Source organism: Xenopus tropicalis, chromosome 8 (genome assembly GCF_000004195.4).
Source record: "Xenopus tropicalis strain Nigerian chromosome 8, UCB_Xtro_10.0, whole genome shotgun sequence".
Lineage (NCBI taxonomy): Eukaryota > Metazoa > Chordata > Amphibia > Anura > Pipidae > Xenopus > Xenopus tropicalis.
Window position 1 is genome coordinate 100710123 of NC_030684.2, and position 22464 is coordinate 100732586.

The following is a 22464-nucleotide window of genomic DNA, read 5'->3' on the forward strand; positions in this document are numbered from 1 at the left end:
GTAAAGGGTTAAAGTTCCCTCTGTGCCAATTCTGACAGTTTCACTGTATCACTCTATAAATAAAGAGTAATAACTACTCTGTAGAAAGTATAAACAACATTAAGGAGGGGTTGTTTTTGCTGCTTTTTGGACAGGTTACTTTGGCTGCCCTCCCCATTTGATGTTAGACATATTACATATGGTTTTTAAGAATTGCACCTCATGCTTTTTTTTTTTTTTACTTAGTAATGTTTCAGAAAGGTAAATGATCTGTGGCAGGTGATAAGAGTGTAAGCGAGGGGAAAATGAGCAATGGCAGTTTACAGCATTGCAAAATATATCTAAAATACATAAAAGAAGCCAGTTAAGCTATTCAAAACCTGTACTAAGTATTAAATTTTTTTAAAAAGGGTATGTTAGACTTTTCTTACACTTTCTACTGGCTTTTTACAATGCAGACTACCATGACAATTATTTTCTCAAGTTAACTAAACTGACTGATACTAAAGTCAAACTGTTGTTGCATACGTTTAGCAGCTGCCCACAGTAGTGAAATCCTGGTAAGGCTCATTGCCACAGTTCTCTAGGGGAGAATCACAGTGACCAAAACACCACTTCAAGATGGAAGTTACCAATATAACTATGCAGCGGCTAAAAACCTTCAGTATCAACCAGGTGCCACCTGCTGTGGTGGCTAAAGGCAAGGAGCAAACATAATTTCTATTTATTAAGCAATGTTTAAGTTAAAAAAAACTCATCTGTTGCCCAATAGTGCATATTCTCTACTAGCACACATTCCTTAAATATAAAGCATGCATCACAGAGCTGCTTTAACTTCATGGCTCAGAGCCTAACAAACAGAACTGTGCTAACCCACATATGCTACTGACGCTCTTTGTAACAACAGGGATGTCAATTCTATGGCTGCTGGCTGTGGTTGAACTACAAATGCTAGCATCCTGAGCTACTGGCAGCAGATTTTACATGGGTGCATCGGAGGTTACATTTTGTATGTATTTTGAGGGTATGCATCAGGTTATTTTAAAGAGAGACCAGAGTACTAATAAATGTTGTCTGTTCAAAATATACATTTCAGCAGTTGTTTAAGCAAGTAAACTCAAAGGGAAAGAAGCAAACCATGTTTTTATGAACTCTGTGCCCCTAATGGAACATACAGTCGATCAAATAAACTTCCTTAAAGATAACTGTATGATGGACTTTTTTAAAATGGTACTCCGGAATATTTAGAATTAAGTTCTTGTCTTTATAAAGTAAGAGGATAATAGCAACACTGGCTGCTGGGGGAAACCATACAACAATTACAAGGTAATTATTATTACTATTGCATATTTATACTTGCTAACATATTCCACTGAACAATAATTGCTGTATACAAGGGACACACAAGATTACATACAAAACAACCAATAACTGATTAAAGTTTATGTAAAATCACAAATTTAAGTATATAGGCAAGCCATACACATATGTAAAAGCATGCATGTTGTATGGGCAGAAAAGGGCTATAGTTGACTATAAACATGCCAACCTTCTAGTCGGGGTGACAAGTGGGATACTGTACAGTCCCCACAACTGACTAGATAGAAATGTTGAAGCCATTTGGCCTGATGACCCAGAGAAGAAGATCTAACGGAAGAAGTTGCCTGTCTGTTCTTTAAAGAGGTTGCTCCAATTCCTCTCTGAAAGTTGCATATCCCAAAATACATAACTAAAGGTAACCAGAGACAGGCCAATTCTAGCTGCCGATATCGGTCCCTTAGACCAATATAACCAAACGACCAAATTAGCCCGATATCATCCACCCGTAGGTGGGGATATCGGGAGAAAAAGGTCGCCAAGCGAGCGGATCTTGGCGTGTATGGCCACCTTAAGACATTTTGTTTAACTGGAGACTTCCTTGGGTCCTACTGTATACTTTAAATTAAACCTTTACTCAAAAACACTGCTCAGTTACAGTTTATGGAGGATGTGTCTTTTCACCTTAGTGTAAATACATACTGATACTAATTGTTTGGTGGAAGAATTAGGTTTGCCATCTGTCCAGTTTTGAACCAGAAAGTCCGGTTTTCACTTGGGCTGTCCAGTTCAAAACTGGCTGCTGCTGGGTATTACCAAATACACAGATCTTCATTTATAAATTGCCCCTGTCCCTGTGAAGTTTACAAGTAAGGGCTGCATTATACAAGCACAAGTACAGTTCCTATGCAGAAGGCTTAACTGAAATGATAATGTGAAATAAGTAAATAGGGATAAGAGAATATCCTGGTCGGCCCACCATAGGTCTTTACAAAATCTACTACATTTAGCACGGTCTATATATAATTGTTGTTAGTGTGTGCTCTCTGTATCAGGCTCAATTGCAGACCCTTGGAGGATAATTTCCTGATGGGTAGGCTTATGCGACGTTGCTAAAGGGTGCAGTTTTGATACCCATACAGTGTCCTTAACATACCAAGCTTTTTGCTTTCGAATGCATTCCATAGAATTGCCTTGTGAATGATGTGCAGGCAAGGGGACTCCATAAGTTAAAGTTATTAAAGTGAGGGGAAAATGAGATGGGGAAAATGTTTCACAAACAAGTTTACAGTGCTCCTTTAGCATGGCAGGCTCTCTGGCAAGACAGGAAAATAGTAAAGGATGTTGGTTATACTGTACTTCAAAGAGACAAAAAAATTGCAGCCAAGAATATGTTGCAACAGTTCCAAACCCCGTTAAGACATAACAAGCAGGTTGGTTAAAAGAATAACAAAGGTTATAATCATCTGCTCATCTGTTAAAAACATATTACAGTTGGCAATAAAGGACACTGAAAAAATCCACTTAAGTGAATTCAAAGGGAAGAAAAAAAATAGAATATTACAAAAAAAAACCTGAAATGGCACTGAAGTGTTCTTGACAACACTGTGGACATTTTTAAATAAGTGTAAAGGGATGAAAGGCTCATGTTGTATTCAGCAGGTAGGTGCCTGTACAACTGTGCAGAACTTCTGTTACTGTTCTTTGGATATCTGGCTTCTTTACTTGAACAGCAATATAGAAAATGGCATCATGGCAACTGTCTACATGCCGTCTGATATCTGACTGAAATTTGCTTTGTTGATAGCCTCATTCTACCCACATCCACTGCCGAGGGATCATTAGAAAGGTAAGGCTGGTTTGTCCATGATATGTCCTTCAGACTTTGCTGTGTGATTGTTGCTCGCTAGGAGCCATTTCACTCTACTTTTGTAACCATTAATATTTATTATTGCCGTGGAAAGCACATCCCTTTGTCTCTCTGTGCTATAAAACTTCACATTAGTTTTGCTGTCTTTGTAACACTGATTTGCCCAAAACGATGCACACATCTCATCATTCAGGAAATAAAAATGATTTAGTTCAGCTATGGATGAACTCAATTACTAATCTGACTGCAGATGGGGTATATGGAATAAGGACTTGTTGATTGTGACGGTGCACTTCATTACTGATATACATTTAAGCAAGCACAGTAATTATCCATCTGTTAATAGAGAATCTTCTACTAATAAAAAGCTGAATCAAACAAACAGTGGTTAGAGTTTGCAGTGATCTTGAAATGTATGTTCTGCTTTCTCTACAGCAATCTGTGAAGAGCAAGTATAATAAATGAAAGTTTGTCAGAGGCTATTCATGTAATTTTGTCTAGCGTGATTACATTAAATATGGCTTTGGGTCCAGTGCTTGCAATAGCAAGCACTTCTCTGCCAGAACAGACTAATTGTTACTATGGGTGGAGTCTGTGTGTTGTTCTGCAGTGGCCGGGGCACTGAATATTGGAAACCAAGCAACAACTTTAAGAAGAGATGGACTCGTACCAAAATCTAGGATACTGAATTTTGAAATAACTAAATACGCAATCATGTCAGTGGCAGATGTGCTTGCAACACATTGCAGCTCAGAAGATTGATCACTTGATTTCTCAAGATTGCACTGCTGTGTCGGTGTCTGTGACATGCCAAGAACTAAACAGATGGCTGGCTCTGGCCACAATGTGGGATTGAAAATAGGCAGCTTCCTGCAAACCCTAGTAGATTTCTTTTATTGTGGCATGAACTAAACATATAAACATAACAAATAAAATGGGCATTGTTTCAATACAGAGAAAAAGCAAATACCTCCTATGTAACAGAAACAGTGAGAACACACTGCAACCCCTACTAAAGGAAAGCTACACCACTGAACAATATAGGTTTCTATAAAAATACACAGCATGAAACAACTCATATGTTACTTTTTTAGTAGTAAGCGCCATTGGGATCATATGATTCACAGTGCACACAAACAAACCAAGGGCACATACATAGGTTAGCCAGTTTATGGACAGAGTTCTGCCTTTTGCTCCCTCATTTCTTCCTGTTACAGTTAGAGCTGCATTATTTCCTGTCAGCTGATCTCTGAGGGAGCACACAGCCCATCACTAAATGGTGGCTCAAGAAAAAAAATGTAAAAGGGCAATATTTACTTATATATTTATATATATATATATTTATTCCAATTTAGCAAGATTCTTTAATAGGCCACTTAATATAGTATAAAATATCTGTTGGTGCAGTATTTATTCTGGGGGTCAAGTTTTCCTTTAAGAAATGCAAACTGCTGCCAACCCACCAACGGGTTAACACTAAAGAACTACACTTCTCTGTGCTACTAGACCCAACATACACAATATCAGTTGCTGCACAGATTTAGTCATATAGACAACAGCTTTGTGGATCTAATTTCAATATTTAAATGACAGGCTAACACAAATAGCCTTGATATTTAGCAAATCCTTCCATGCAGACACAAAATACAGAATGAAATTGTTTTCTTCTGACCTTTTACATCCAACATAGTTATTATTATTGACTTAGTATAAACAGATGACAAACTCCCACAAGCACACAGCAGAAGGTCAAGTGCAAGAGCCTAATTCTGCCCTAGGGGCAAGACGTGATGAGTAGACAAAGGATGGCACTGCCTGCATTTCAAAATGGTTAGCAGAATGCCAGCTGGAGGGAGAATGAAGTATCCAACCCTCTGTGTGCAAAAAGGTGCTAAGGAGTGGAAATGCTTAAGAGGATCATAAAATGTAATGTAATGGCTGTGTACCATAATCCAGTGCAGTCCCTCTAATGGTAATATTTACCCATTAAGCACTGGAGTGCGAAGCTATGGGTGGCTTTATGAGGATGTTATGGGTATAGTATACCAATGTGATTGCCTGCTTCTTTTTGTAGTTCCTTTTCCCTTTTACAGGTGTGCCTTCTAAAAAACTATGTCTGACTTTCGGTGCCTAATTCAAAACACTGCTGTGGGAACCCTATCTCTCTTGAAACAGGCTGAATATAAGTTGACAATGCACTTCTTATCACAAGTCACAACAAAACAAAGCAATAGAAAATATTTCAGGCAACTGCTTTTTGAAAATCTGCAGCAAGGGCTGGAAAACACTGGGATTGTTTATAACTTAGAAAGTATCAATCCATTGCAATGTTGGCATTTACCACCGCAGATAAATCTGAACAAATTACAGAAATCTCTGCATACTCTTCTGTTATATAGTTCCCTTTCTTCTATCTTTTTTTTAACTGCTAAATTCTACACTGCTTTTTACCATTACAATGTATAAAATAAAATCTCCTCAAATTAGACTGATTCCAGTTGAATGTGTTTTTATTCAATCTGATCCATCCTTTCTTCACTAGAACAGGTTAAAGCCATTTGCTAGGGTTTGTTCTGTGCATCCAAAATGTGCCTGCCAAGGGCCATCATCTTCCCAAAGCAGCACACACAAACTTAAAACATTTCTTTTGATCTACTTTTTAATTGAAAACTAATAAAAACAGGGAATTGTTTTAATGAAAGCCCTAAAAATTAAACCAAGCCTGCAATAATGTTCTTTTTTTGTTGTGTTTGGCCTTAAGGCATAACTTCCTGAGATCATCTAAAGCAGTCATTCAGACTTCAGAAGATCACTTTACTTTAAATCGTACTCTATCAACAGCATGCGGTGTATACACTAGCTGCCGTCTGAAACATTTACCTCAAGTGAATTTTAAATACATATTTTTACCCTTTGTGCAGGGTAGTTGTAGTGGTAAAATGACTTGAGTTGCCTGAGGCAGTGTTAATCCGACTATCTTTGTTATTAAACAAAACATAAACAGGAAGAGCTCAAACAGTAACAAATATATTAGTAAATCCCTTCTGGGGAAGAACTGCAGATCAGCCAATGCCATTAGCGACAGAAATATTGTGACATGTTTTGTATTGCCGTAGAATTCTACAGCTGACAAAGGAAGGAGGTCTAAGGAAAACTTTTTCCAATTCTGCACATGTGCATGCACCCTATTACCTATCATTACCTTTATGTAAAAAAAAAAAAAAAACTACTGTACAATCACTCCATAATTATTACTATTCTGGGCTTTCCGGAGAGAATGCTTAACAATCAATGGGCATGTTAACATGGTAGGTTCTAAGGTAAATTCCCTAGACATTATGTATGTTTTATCATGTTAAACTCCCTACTTTATACAGAAGCCTAAGCAGTAAGTATAAAAGGTACAGGTGTACCTTAATTTGTAATTTTGTTTTGCTGTTTTTAAGGGGCAGTTTACTGCCTCTACTTCAACAACTTAAGTAATGAATTTATTGCTGCAACCCACTGTCTTCTACAGAGTGTAGTTCCAAGCTAGATATTATCATGCATTAAGGAATGTTTATTCTCAAAAAGGTATTTTCACCTTACTCTCTGATAATGGCACAAGAATAGCATCAGAAGCAAATCAGATTTCCAATAATCTCCAGAGAAGGCCATGCTGCTATTTATTACTAATGTGTTTACATCATCAATGAAACTCTTATGCCACCTACATAAGTTGATGTGTGCTGTACTTTTCCATTCTCAGCAAGATGAGGTGTTCTAAGGATTAAGCAGACAGGATTATTACTCTGATAATACATCCTGTCCTCGCAGATATCATTAGCAGACTCACATGTACACTGGAAATGTCTTGCCCTTTTTCCCCTTTGTTTGTTAAAGACTTGCTTCCTGGGTAATTTAATATGGTTTATTCCTAAAACAAGGTATACTGTAAAAGCCACAATCAGACCTCAGACTGATCTCTTTGTTCCCCGTAAAAAAAAAATGGTTGTTCAGTGGGCTGGAAGAAAAAACATATCATCAATATCTCTTGCAGAATTGCACTATATTAATTGCCAAAGGGCTGCTACTGCTAAAAGATTAACTTTCAAAAGAAACAACAAAAAAAAAAAATATCTTGTATTATAATCATTAATTATACCATATTAAACTGAATAAGGCTAAGATTTTTAGGGACAGGTTACAAAACCTAGCACTTCAAGTTTTAAATGGACATACAACTCCAAAATAACAGGGTAAAGGACCTTTTTAATGCAAAGCTGAACTTTTCTTATGGTAAATATTCCAATGCCCCCCCCCCCCACCCGGAGACAAAATGGAGATAGCTTCATCTGGGGGTTATTTGCCTTTATATGGATAAACTGAAAGTTTGGCAGGTTTCCACTGGACAAGAAGTTAAACCTGTTAGATGCATATCTTTTTTTCAACCTCTTGTACTATGTGCAATGAGGACATTTACGCTTCTGTTATACACCGCAGGTTTATGGACTGGAAGCACTTTATTAATTACTATTTATCAAACTGATACTGTACCAGTGAAATGCCCTACACAGTATCTGTATAAATCATGTATGCCGAAGAAGTAATAAATACTATCTTTCTGATCTCATGGTGGAATTTGGGAATATATGTATATGTATTGGTGTATAATGCACAAATGCTGTAGACTGTTTTCACAACATAGCTTGGTAGTTACTGGTCAACCCGGAGTTTACATTTAAGCCCACACAGTAATTTATATACAATAAAGCTTATCATTGTTTCAACTGCATTTTTTGAGTGCAATTTATGTACACTGCCTTTGCTCTTTTGTTTTTCCTATATCAAACTTATATCCTGTTTCCATAGCTGAAACCTTGATTTGCCAACATGGATTTATGCTAGCACACATACAGTTAATGACTGTTTTATTATTAAAAGAGAAGTAGTTAAACATTAAAAAAATGTGGTTAAATAGGACCCTATGGGAAATTCTAGTTCAGTTTGTTTTTTTTAATTTCTGTATACGGTAATTTGTTTTCAGATCATACTTATAATATTCATAATACAAAATAAGGGGGAAATTCTGTACTGTATCTTCTTCAGAGTAAAAACTTTTCACAATGACACCCCTTCACAGTTTATATCTTAATGTCATACAACTATGGACAGAAGTCCACAGGGTATTGCAAAAAGTATGTTCAAATGGCTGGCACATGGTAGCATTATACATCAGCACAGACACCACACAAATTTAAAAATGAGTAATATGAACACAATAAATACAAGCTTAATCATAATTAGCATGCTAATTGGCTAATTGTAACTAAAGGTCCCCATACATGGGCGAATTCTAGCTGCCCACATCGGTCCCTTAGACCGATTTGGCAGCTAATCGGCCTGTGCATGGGCACTACCAATGGGACTGCCTGACATCTGAAATTGGCCAAGATCTCGATCGGGCAGGTTTAAAAATCTAGTCGGATCGGGGACCGCATCAACAAGCCGATGCGACTTTGCCTATACCCGTCGTTATAATAAAAAGTATCTTTTAATTCGTCCTAACTAAGATATAATCAATGCTTATTGGAGGCAAAACAATCATGTTAGGATTAATTGCTGTTTAAATTATTTTTAAGCAGACTTATATGGAGACCCAAATTATGGAATGACACCTTATCCGGAAAACTCCTGGTCCAGAGCATTCTTGATAATAGGTCTGACAAACCCTATTAACCACATGACTATAAAAACAAGCATTCAGCAGATGCCTAACGGACAGCAGGAGCATGCAATGAGTTAAGTAAATCCAACCTAAACTTCTAGTTTATCCAAAATAAGGGCAAAGAAACATGGAGCTACTTTGTAGCAGCTGCTCATCATGGCTCCAAAACACCAGAAAATACCCTTCCATCGACAATACTGAGAACTGCCTCTGCTAAAACCCACACATGGACAATCATCAGTATATGATCAGCATTGTCAATTTTTGTAGCCATGGCAAGAAGCTTCTACTAGTAGCTCCGTGTGTCTTCACACTAATGGCGAAGACACATGGAGCGATTAGTCGCTGTGACTTTTAAAAAAGTCTCTTGTAATCGCTGCGCCTTTCTCACCATAGGGTACTATATAAGTCGATGCACCTAATTGTGCGCGTTTTTTTGCTGCGCAGATTACTTGCCTCAACTTTTTAATAAGTATCAGCAGCTAATTGTTGCTTGTTTGCCCTAAGGGTGGCAAAAACTGAGCAGCCATTGCTTACATCACTTTAGTACAGTTATAGGTGAAAGCACTACTATACAAGCTTCCTTGACACGGGTACAGTCATTTATAAAAATGACCTAAAACAGTTAAGTTATAGGTCGATATTGTGTAAAACTAACAAATGGAAAGAATAGCTTCTGCTCAAGCCTAGAGTGAGCACAGACACAAAGTAATTGGAGCAGCCTGCCTCATCTGATAAACATCTGGCTAGACCCATGCAGATGTACTAGACAGTAAAGGATAAATGAATTACAAATTAGTTTACTCCTTACAATACAAATGGAATACAGACCTCGGTCTGTTAGGATCCTGTAAAAATCATGTAGGTAAAAAATGGAATATTGTACATTTCTGGACCTGTTCAAAGAAAATGTATAACTGTGGAATAATAATAGCAGGGGTTAAAGCTGATATAAGTCAGAAGGATGATTAAGTTTTTTTTTTAACAGCAATATTGGAAGCTCCAGAACATTTTGCTCCCAAATCTAATTTTATGTAATATGTCTTCGGTGTTCAGGGGTAAAATAACCAGCAGGGCAAATGTATTTTATGCAAAACTTAATCATTTGTTATACAGAACTTTTTATGCTGAGCATTATAAGCTAGCCTTCCACTTTCATAAAGAACTTGCACGTATGGATTTCATTTAGAAGCTATTTTATACATTTCTGCTATTCCTATAAAAGTTCACAGTTAAATCTTATTTGATTTATTTTTTTTTTTTTCTTTTTAAATGCGGCATTCTTTTATATTAGAAAATAGATTTACAAAAAAAAATTTAAAATTAATACATGCTGTTTGCTGCATGTTAAACTGTAACATTTGAATATTTTGTAGTGCCATCTTTTGCACCAATGTCAGTTTAAAATCTTTTGGGGTGCGGATGAACAGAGTGACTTTGATCCCTTCTTCCAGGTTGTTTATGTTCATAAAATTCCTCTTCTATGCCACCCTCCCACACAGCCCAGCGCTGCAAAGAGCTCTTTATATACAGTGGTGTGAAAAACTATTTGCCCCCTTCCTGATTTCTTATTCTTTTGCATGTTTGTCACACAAAATGTTTCTGATCATCAAACACATTTAACTATTAGTCAAAGATAACACAAGTAAACACAAAATGCAGTTTTTAAATGAGGGTTTTTATTATTTAGGGAGAAAAAAAATCCAAACCTACATAGCCCTGTGTGAAAAAGTAATTGCCCCCTGAACCTAATAACTGGTTGGGCCACCCTTAGCAGCAATAACTGCAATCAAGCGTTTGCGATAACTTGCAACGAGTCTTTTACAGCGCTCTGGAGGAATTTTGGCCCACTCATCTTTGCAGAATTGTTGTAATTCAGCTTTATTTGAGGGTTTTCTAGCATGAACCGCCTTTTTAAGGTCATGCCACAACATCTCAATAGGATTCAGGTCAGGACTTTGACTAGGCCACTCCAAAGTCTTCATTTTGTTTTTCTTCAGCCATTCAGAGGTGGATTTGCTGGTGTGTTTTGGGTCATTGTCCTGCTGCAGCACCCAAGATCGCTTCAGCTTGAGTTGACGAACACATGGCCGGACATTCTCCTTCAGGATTTTTTGGTAGACAGTAGAATTCATGGTTCCATCTATCACAGCAAGCCTTCCAGGTCCTGAAGCAGCAAAACAACCCCAGACCATCACACTACCACCACCATATTTTACTGTTGGTATGATGTTCTTTTTCTGAAATGCTGTGTTACTTTTACGCCAGATGTAACGGGACACGCACCTTCCAAAAAGTTCAACTTTTGTCTCGTCGGTCCACAAGGTATTTTCCCAAAAGTCTTGGCATTCATTGAGATGTTTTTTAGCAAAATTGAGATGAGCCTTAATGTTCTTTTTGCTTAAAAGTGGTTTGCGCCTTGGAAATCTGCCATGCAGGCCATTTTTGCCCAGTCTCTTTCTTATGGTGGAGTCGTGAACACTGACCTTAATTGAGGCAAGTGAGGCCTGCAGTTCTTTAGATGTTGTCCTGGGGTCTTTTGTGGCCTCTCGGATGAGTTGTCTCTGCGCTCTTGGGGTAATTTTGGTCGGCCGGCCACTCCTGGGAAGGTTCACCACTGTTCCATGTTTTTGCCATTTGTGGATAATGGCTCTCACTGTGGTTCGCTGGAGTCCCAAAGCTTTAGAAATGGCTTTATAACCTTTACCAGACTGATAGATCTCAATTACTTTTGTTCTCATTTGTTCCTCAATTTCTTTGGATATTGGCATGATGTCTAGCTTTTGAGGTGCTTTTGGTCTACTTCTCTGTGTCAGGTAGCTCCTATTTAAGTGATTTCTTGATTGAAACAGGTGTGGCAGTAATCAGGCCTGGGGGTGACTACAGAAATTGATATTGAAATTGAAAATTGAAATTGATAAACCACAGTTAAGTTATTTTTTAACAAGGGGGGCAATCACTTTTTCACACAGGGCCATGTAGATTTGGAGTTTTTTTTCTCCCTTAATAACGTAAACCTTCATTTAAAAACTGCATTTTGTGTTCAATTATGTTATCTTTGACTAATAGTTAACGGATTTTGATGAGCAGAAACATTTAAGTGTGACAAACATGCAAAAGAATAAGAAATCAGGAAGGGGGCAAATAGTTTTTCACACCACTGTAGTTAAAGTATGGTGCTGGTAGCATCATGCTGTAAGGTTGCTTTTCATTTGGTTACAGAAGGTTGAAAGACTGTGGCAAAGAAACTGCTAGAGAACTTGTTTCAAGCTGAAGTAACCAAGTTATGCTAAGAACAATGAAGGCAAAAAGAGCAATGTATGTGATTGTTGGTTTTCTGTAAAGTGCTGACTGTTTCAGAAATAAAGCAAATACTTAAACCCTTTATAATTCCATTATACAAAGCTATAAGGAAAAACAGATATAGTGTCCCTTTAAGCAACTTACAGGACTTTTTTTTTCAGTTTGGCAAAAAAGTTTGGGAATCCTTTGCCAAATTGCATATTTAGTTAATGTATATTTAATTAGCACTGTAAAAATATATATACATGTAAAAAATAAAAACAATCACTGCAGGAATCAGTGGGCAAAAAAAAAAAAAAAATAGTCATAATGGCAAGTGCAGAAGAAGTATGAACACCAATGTACTTGTCTAGTAATAAACACTGTTTTTTGTAAGGTCCCTGACCCTGATTACCAACATTAGGCCTGACACCTGGTGACAATGAAGAGCCTAATGAAATCTATGACACCCCAACCTTTGAGCTGTCACTCAATAACCATGGGCTCCTCTAAGCCAGTGTTTTTCAACCTTTTTTGGGCAAAGGCACACTTGTTTCATGAAAAAAATCACGAGGCACACCACCATTAGAAAATGTTAAAAAATTTAACTCTGTGCCCAGCAGCAGTGCCCCCCTAGTACATTGGTGCCCAGCAGCAGTGCCCCCTAGTACATTGGTGCCAAGAGCAGTGCCCCCCTAGTACATTGGTGCCCAGCATCAGTGCCCCCCTAGTACATTAGTTTCAGATGATTTATTATCCTTTCACAGACCTAAAACGCTCTTTTTGTCCCTTGTTAGCCCTACCCAAACAGTGCCACAGATATCATTCTCCCCTCTAGCCCCTCAGTTCCCATACAAACCCCTACAGGTAAAGATACTCTTGCCGCAGTGGAGCTTGTTTAATCTAAATTGTAACAAGTGGGTCTAATAAATGTTAATGTCCTGAAGCAAGTTAAGTTTGTATTGGAATGAGGTTTATACCGTCCATCCGTCGCATCCAGCCTTCCCCAGCCATCTCCAGCCATTGGGCACGCACCGGGCAGCCGTCGCATCCAGCCATCAGGTTTATACCAGCCATCCGTCGCATCCAGCCATCGGGAGCCGTCACGCAAGTCGCGTCGCACGTCACGTCGCATGTCACGTCGCACGTCAAGTGGGGGGGGTGCTTGCGCAACAGCTCCCGATGGCTGGATGCGACGGATGGCTGGTATAAACCTGATGGCTAGATGCGACGGCTGGCCGGTGCGTGCCCATGGCTGGGGAAGGCTGGATGCGACGGATGGACGGTATAAACCTGATGGCTGGATGCGACGGCTGCCCAGTGTAAGCCCAATGGCTGGAGATGGCTGGGAAGGCTGGATGAGACGGATGGCCAGTATAAATCTGATGGCTGGATGCGACGGCTGGCCGGTGCGCGCCCGATGCCTGGAGAGGATGAATTGCCCGGTTGGATAGGTATTTTGGTACTTGCCTCGAGTATAAGCCGAGGGTTCCTTTTTTAGCACATTTTGAGTGCTGGAAAACTCGGCTTATACTCGAGTATATACGGTAAGTGAGGATCTGAACATGAAGCTGATGCATAAAGCAGAAGACGACTATACAAAGATTGCACAACACTTCCACCTAACTATATCCACTGTCCATAATGTCATTAAGAAATGGCAGTGAAGAGGAACTGTGGAAGTCAAGGCAAGATCTGGAAGACCACGAGAACTGCTCATATGCTGGCCAGGCAAACCCTCATATGGCTGCAAAGGAGCTGCGGAAAGGTTAGGCTGACATAGGAGTGGTGTTGCATGGTGTAGTGTTACTTGCACTAACATGATCTGCATGGAGTCATCAGGTGACAGTCTCACCTTAACCTCATCACAAATATCAACGTTTGGGCTATGAAAAACAACATGTAGACAAGCCAGTTTTGCTGCGGATTGATAAAGTAAAAATTGAATGCCGGTATTGTATAAGACAGGAAAATGAAATATTTGCCTATTCATCTGGCCAGAGTGTGTGATTAGCATAATAAAAGCTAAATAAAAGTTAGGTAAGAGCAAAGATAAATCTGTGCAAATGTTGAGTTACATCCATCAAAGTCAGCATTGTTTATTTAGTAATGTGTGAATGCAGACTTTGTGTTTTTTGGCTGTAACATCAACTTCTCCAAGCCTTACGCACTGAAACTATTTTTTTTTCTTTTTTTTATGATAAATCAAATTAACTTTCTGTGACCCACACTGCCTTGAGGAAAACAAAGTGGAGTGCAAGTTGGTTTCCTTTACTCCAGAGAGATCTCATTTCTCTCAGCTCCGATAGATCTGAGAAGGACAAGAAGAGTCTGACAGCTTGATAAAAAGAAAATAACAAGCAGGCCAAGTCCCTTATGGGAGTTGTTTCACAAAGCAGATGATGAAATTAGCAGAGCCTGCAATATGTTAACCACTTTGCAACTGGATAGTTCTACATAACATTAAGGTAGTCAGGCAACTATATATATATATATATATATATTTTTTTTTTTATTTTTTTTTTATTATATATATATGTAGCATGGGTGGCCCCTTTTTGGAATTGTTATTAAGAATAATGAGGTTAATGATAGGGCTCGCTGACCTAATTTCAGTTTTTCATTTCTCCCGAACCGCTGCACTGCAGGAGCTGCCAGCTGAACATACCTAGCAGATTTAGGAGACTTTCTAATGGAGCTTCCTGGTAGAGTTTCTCATTCTCCTGGGGTCAAGTTTTATAAATATCCAGCACAGAAGCCAATGAATACAAATGTTATGACTTAAATACAGATAAAGGGCAGACATGTGAAATTAAAGGAGCAATTACATATAAATAGTGTGGCTTAATCATTGTACAAGTAAGAGGTCAGGAGACAAAAATACAATTATTGCTAGTCTTTCCATACCAATGGCTGTGAAATGGTTACAGTTTACAAAAGTAAAGATGTTTTTCAGGACACAATTACTTACAGTGAGCAGAATATTTTCTAAATATCTGTGGTGCTACGTGCACGCTACAATTATTGGGGATTGCATGCTAGAGGGCAAGACTGAACAAAACAGCACAAAGTACATAATCCAAATGCCTACATATACCTAAATAGAAGTCCTTAAAAAAATGTCCTGGAGACACCCCTTGTGGACCCACATACACGTAGCATTCTGCCAAAGTGTGGCCTAAGCTCTGCTTTTGCTATTTTACCTTTCATTTACAGTACAGCAGTATCCAAATGTTCTGCTGTTTTCTGTTACTATTACTGATTATTATTTGCTTGTGCTGCCCTAGTACTTTCTACAACTGTATGCCAACCTGTAAGAAGAGAGCATTTTTCCTAAGCATCTTATCACTGCTGTCGTTTGCCCCCTGTAAGAGAGAACATTTTTGCATTTCAGATGATCAGACTCTCCATCTCCTGCAGAATGCCATGCTCTTTATCTCAGAGCTGCTCATCCTGATAACACTACAGTATGTTAAGTGTCATGTCAGTGAAATGGAAGCCAAGCAGATCAGTGAAGAAAGAAAAGAAAAAAAAAGAGACAGCACTGTCAGAGTGTCGCTGGGAATAAAAGAGGCTCACGTGACAGTCATGCGCATGTTCTGCCAGCTTGTTTGAAAGGAGCAGCTTGAAGTGTTCTGCTTTCATTATGCAAATAACTGAGCACATGAAAAGATGCAGCCCTTATTATAGGTATAAATAAACCTTGTCCCATGCTGGAAACCTGCCTATATAAATTCTCAGGGACCCATTCAAAACATGATGTGAGTGGACAGACTGTACCTTTTGCCGGCGTTGCTGACGGGATTGGACAGAATTTTACTGGCAGCAGATTTCCTGCGGGAGAGTTGGTTGCTAGTGATCCCTTCCTCCATATCGTTCTTATCGTGCTTTGGAGTACTGCTCCCTTTGCTGTTGAGGTCCCGGAGTACATCATAGTTAATTTTACTGGAGATTTTCTTCTGCTCCAGCATCTTTTCAATTGCCTCCCCAGCAGTGCTGGCTTGGATTGGAGCCCTCCGCTTGGAAGGTTTCCTTGGCTGAGCAACAGTAAAAATAATAAGCATGAAGATACACTGAATTTAAAGGAGGAAATAGTCCATATTTATTAGCAGAGTTTTACATTTGCTTTTATTTTTCTATAACAGATCAATGAAAGATATTTACACAGGTTATACTTAACAGGGAGCTGAATATGTGTGTTCAGAGCCATCATTTGCTCTGATGTGCAAAATGCATGCATGTGACATCCATTAGCCAAATTATCATGAAAAAATCTAATAATTTGATTATAACTAACAAACATTTACTTTCCTTGTACTGTCTGTTGAATACTAATTTGTATGAGGGTTTAGACAGCTTTTGTAAAGATGATATAGCTTCTACTTTCAGTTCTGATTTTGTGTAACCTGCCATTATAAAACTCCTGCCCTTACCCTTCCTCATCACCTTTCAAATAATAAGTCTGTCTGATAGACTCCATACTAGAAACTACTCGAGGCATGTCTGATATCAGTGGAGTAGCCAGAATTAGGGTTATTACAACAAATGATATGCAGGAACAGCTGCACCAACATCTGTACCTGACTGGGCAGCAGGGGACCACCAGCTAGAACTTTAGAGTGTTTTGTTTTTGCTAGGAAAAATGCTGGTATCCCAGTGTTTGGGACATTTAATATTCAAATGAAGCTCATTAAGAGAAACAAGAACTGTTTGTGCCAGCTAGGTGCCAGTTGACTCAAGTCTATGGGAAGGTTTTATACACAGTTTAATGCTGAATGCACAGAAATGTCCTAATGTCCTATTTCTAAATATTGATAATGGGTGAGTGCAGAGGATTTGTTGCGGTTGTTTATACACAGTGATATCACAGTAACTGTTATGGCAGCTTCCAAATAGACAGACCCAGTAATCATTTCTATGTGTGCATCTGTGCTCTGTTTGTTGTGTTTGTTTCAGTGTGTCCTGTATGTTGCATTATTGCTGTACAAGCTGTGTAAAGGTGGCCAAACATGCTACAATTACAATCTTTCCCATGACCACTCGTCATGGGAAAGATTGTTTGTCCACCCCACTAAAGTTAAGAGCTGCCCAATCAACAACAGGACCAATATCCAAGGCTTTTCCCAATATCAGTCGTCTCCCACCATACACACACTGATTAGTTTTGTGCGATAATATCAGTAGGTGTATAGCAACCTTAAGAACATGGTACTTAGGTCTGAAGCAGATAAAAATGTGTGATATAACTGTGAGGCCTTAAGTCCAGCAACAAAGCATAATTTTATTCACTTGTATTTTTATTCTTAGAATTATCTTGATCTACCCTCTCCTGTGAAGTTCAGTTGTTCGCTGGGTTATTACACCCAAAAAGTTTTAAAACCAAAAGTAATAAACTAAGCAAAAAGAAAACATGGCCTCCTATTTATTGCTGTTGAAGATGTTAAGCTGTTAAGCAGCACAGAGTGTATTCATTTGCAATGAGTAGGTGAATTAACAAAGACTAGGGGGCCCATTCACTAAACAATTTTGAGATAAATTCGTATTTTTTTCTAAATTATAGAACATTTTGGGGTGTATGTGAAAATTTTGTTAAAATTCCACAAGTTTTTCATGTTTTTGGTTCAATTTCCATGAAAAAATCGTACTGTGCGCAAAGAATATGAACATTTCGGAATTTGTTAATGCTTTGGTTACAGTACACTTTCCTCGGGACTATCTTTTTGCCAGGTTTGATCTGTCGAGTACCATTGAGTCCTATGGAAGGCTTCCAAAGCCAGAAAGGTTTTCGTGGTGTTAAACTTTTCAGCACGACAATTTCGTGACTTTTGGAATGCAATTGCAATTTTTTCATATGGACTATGAAAGCATTGTCAAGGAATTTTAGAACATCAGAAATTATCGTGGTTACTCCAAATTTATACCATATTGTGTTTAAGCCCAGAAAAAAGAATTTTAGTAAAAGTCATTATTTAGTCAGTAACCATATTAAATAAAATAAGGTACCTTTTGCTCTTTGTAAATACCAAGCTCCTTCTCTTTAGCTATACGCGCTTCCTTTTCTGAAACACAGAGAAGTAAGCATGAGTGACAGCATCGAGGTTCATGTTATTTTCCTTGACAAGTCTAGCAGGACAAGTTGGAATTGTAAATGACTGTTGCTTACCCTTTTGTTCTCGAAGGTAGTCCTCATTCTCTTTCATCCACATCTCTTTCTTTATTTCTGCTTCCTTCTCATTGAGAATATACTAAAAAGGCAGAAGAAAGGAGTCTAGTCCAAGGCTACTGAACTTTCCAAAGCAAATTAGAACCAAAATAAGGTTGGGAAAAGTGTGAATTTTTTTTAAAAATAAAAGTATCATACATTTCTTCCTTCAATTTCCTTTTGTCTAGTCCAGTGCTGTCCAACTGGCGGCCCGCGGCCCCCCTCTGTGTGGCCCCCCACCTGTCTGGCTGCTTTAATGGCTTACTCTTGTGTAAGCTTTAAATGGTATCAGTACTGTGATTAACTGCCCCCCCTGCATGGTTCTCACCTCAGATTCAGGCTGTAATCAGGCTGTATTGTTTAAATATGTAATCCCCTGTGTTGTTCACACCTTTTAATCTCTGCATTGTTCACCCCCTGCAGTGTTCACACCTCAGACTCAGGCTGTAATCACCCATATTGTTCCCCTGTTCACACCTCAGGAGCAGTAGAAACCCACAAATAATCCCTGCACACTACAAAAAGAACATATACTGAGGTGGTACTGCAATTAAAAAGTTTTTTTAATATATAGTTATTGTGCAGACTGTAGGAGCAGTGCCAGCATTGTGTCACTGTATGCTGCCTGTGTGTGCCACACAGGCAGAGTATGGCACACACAGGCCAAGTATGGCACAAGCCATCCAAGAATGGCAAACACAGTGAAAGTATGGCACACGCAGGCAGGGTAGGGAAGGCAGAGTATGGCACACACAGGCAGGGTAGGGCAGGCAGAGTATGGCACACACAGGCCAAGTATGGCACAAACCAGCCAAGAATGGCAAACACAGTGAAAGTATGGCACACGCAGGCAGGGTAGGGAAGGCAGAGTATGGCACACACAGGCAGGGTAGGGCAGGCAGAGTATGGCACACACAGGCCAAGTATGGCACAAACCAGCCAAGAATGGCACACACAGTGAAAGTATGGCACACAGGCAGGGTAGGGAAGGCAGAGTATGGCACACACAGGCAGGGTAGGGAAGGCAGAGTATGGCAAACACAGGCAGGGTAGGGAAGGCAGAGTATGGCACACACAGGCAGGGTAGGGCAGGCAGAGTATGGCACACACAGGCAGGGTAGGGCAGGCAGAGTATGGCACACACAGGCAGGGTAGGGAAGGCAGAGTATGGCACACACAGGCAGGGTAGGGCAGGCAGAGTATGGCACACACAGGCAGGGTAGGGAAGGCAGAGTATGGCAGGTTTTTGCTGTACTACAACCATTAATATGGGTATGGTCATGTGATAACATGGGTGTGGTTTCAAGTGGGTGCGGTTTCAAAAAGGGGAGTGGTCAAAACTGGCTTCCATTATCGGCCCTCCACCATGTAGGTCGGAAAAATTCCGGCCCTCGGTACAACAGAAGTTGGACAGCACTGGTCTAGTCATTTATTTCCAGTAGAGGTAAAGGTAGTAATACTATGACTCCCCCTGATTAATGGGGAATACAATACAACTAGTTCCAGGTTATAAACATTATTAACCATTATTTATGTAGCGCTGACAAATTCAGCAGTGCTTTACATAGATTGCTCTTTTACCCACTGCTCTATGAACAAGAGGCTAAAATGACAAAAAAAAAGTCAATGGCAGCAGTACATTATAGTAAGCAAAACAAATCTTAAAGTAGAAGGAGAAAACTACTACTGAAAAAACAAAGGTCTGTACAAGAGCTTTAATGAAAGGCTAGCTGTCATTTGATACAGTACCGCACAGAAAGTGTACACTAAAATTGAGGAATATTGGCCTGAAACATATTTGTACCAGAGGCCACCCCTTTAGAGGAGCAGAACTTCTATTTGAAGCAGCGTAGGTGGTTTTCACGGCGAGGGCAGTGAGGTTGCTTTCTTTAACAAGCATAATATCCAAGGCTATTGTGATACTAAAAGTATTGATGTTGGTATATATGGTTTATGTATGGGTGCTGGGTTCACTTGGACGGGTTGAACTTGATGGACTTTCAAGTCAATCCTGATAACTGAGGATAGGGGAAACTATACTCTCACTATATGTGAGCAAGTCACAATAAAATAACCAAGTTAGTTTTCAGTGATAAAGATTAGAATAACCACAGTTTGCCATATCGCTATGTTTGATTAGGAGGGCTTTATTTATATCCTATATACTTTAATGATGGAATGCATTCATGCTTTGCCATTAATAACTTACCCTGTCTATTTCATTGTCATCAATTCCATTAAGGTCGAGTTCGCCGTCTCCTGCATTGTCACCTTAAAAAAAATGTAATTCAGTTTGTCACTGTTACTTTAATTCCATCAAAACACTCCTTTAATATATATTTAATATATTATTGAGTTTATTAATTTAAGGGGACATAATTACATATCTGAATAATTATTTTACATATGGCTTTATACGTTCTGTGAATATAAAAAAAGTTCATAAAAATATATTAATAACAACTGATGTAAACAGAAAATAAATGTAGGCTCTTGCCATCAATTCTGATCCCTTTTCTCCTATTTCCCTTTATAAAAGGGGAAAAAATATTCTGCCTCTTTTTTTACCTCCCCTCCAAACCCTAACTGATATTGCTCCCCATGCCCTTTTCCCTATTTAGCACTTTTCATAGCATTGTCACCCTTACCATAACAATGTCCTCTGCAATCTGCCTGCAAAGCAGCAATCCTTCATTTACTTAAAAGAGGCCTTTATTTTGACAGCAGGATTGCACTCCAACCTCACTTAATAACATGGGGTAAATATGGGAAGGAATGGAGGGATGCTCGCGGAAAACATAATATATAATCCATTCGTGGACATTATGCCTGGATCAGTATGATTAGAAATAATTAATTTTATCAATTGAACAGCAATAAATACATTGAACTTGGCTGTTGTCCATGGGAAGGTTCTATTTTCCAGCCCCTAGGGGGATAAGAGATACTCCTATAAGCGACAGATTTATCAAAGTGAAATTAGAGCTCACCACAGTAAAGTTCCCCTACTCCCTACTCATTTCTGAGATTTTATCAAATAGTGAACTCTAACTTTCCCTCATTGATACTACTCTAAAAATCCCAAAGGAATGAATAGAGGAGTAGGGGGGTTTTACTGTGGTGAGCTCTAATTTCATACTTTGATAAATCTGCCCCTAAGAGGCAGATTTACTAAAACTCTAAATTTTTTTTTTTTTTTTAAATTCAAATAAACTTGTTTCCACGAATGCCTTACTAAAAAAGTATGGACTGAAAAAGTCTGTGTGGGGGAAAAAGTTGCAAAACATAATTTTTGCACAAAAATCTGAAACCTATAAAGTTGAAGCAAAAGAAGGATCCTCTAGGGAAGAGAAGGGCCAACTGCCGCTGACTTCTATATGATCTCGGCAAGTTTTAGCTGGCGAATTGTTGTATTTGGATTTTTAGCCGTTTTTACGCATACTATTAGTGGTTTTTTTCCTGCGACTTTTAACATAAAAAAATCAGAGCACTAGTGAATGCCCCCCCCAAGTGTTGTGAGAAATAAATAGCAAATTGCATCATCTAAGCTGTTTATATGCCCGTTTGTATGCTTGCAGTGGAATTATGGCATGTGCCAGATCCAAGGTAAACAAATGTGTTTCTTTCAATTTGTCCAGTGTGTGTGTAATTTTTAACCTGATTTTAACTAATGAAATAATTATTTATGAATTTTCACCCTATTAAAATGAATTTATGCCACAGAGCAATCACTAGGTTTAAATGGCTAAAGAGAACTAGGAAAGTGTGCTGTTGTAGGACTTCTTTGCCTATATATTAATTAATGGGGTACACTAGCAAGCAAAGCAAAGTGTTCCCTCAGTTGCAGTAAAAAAAACCAACCCAGCACCGTGGCAAAAACACAATTAAGGCATACAGAAGTTTGGCAGGCTGGAATGAGAGTAGAAAAGGATAAAAGAGAGGCTCTAAGGGGGATTCTGAAAGAAAGGGAGAGAGAGAGACATAACACCAGGTTTTATTGCCTTTTGTTATATTCAGTATTTGCAGATAGCTGCAGCTGTGCCGGTCCCATATTCTATGTTCGCCACTATATGCAAAATGCTATAATTAATGGTATTCCATGGACCT

The 22464-nt window shown here is 38.8% G+C and overlaps 1 protein-coding gene across 1 annotated transcript in view; it reads right to left on the minus strand.

The window, feature by feature from the left end:
• brf1 (BRF1, RNA polymerase III transcription initiation factor 90 kDa subunit) overlaps window positions 1–22464 on the minus strand; it is a 165676-nt gene that overhangs the window by 21734 nt on the left and 121478 nt on the right. Inside the window, 4 exon segments of the mRNA NM_001195621.1 lie at window positions 15936–16192; window positions 18159–18214; window positions 18319–18400; window positions 20567–20628. Of these exon segments, the coding sequence (NP_001182550.1) occupies window positions 15936–16192; window positions 18159–18214; window positions 18319–18400; window positions 20567–20628 (457 nt within the window).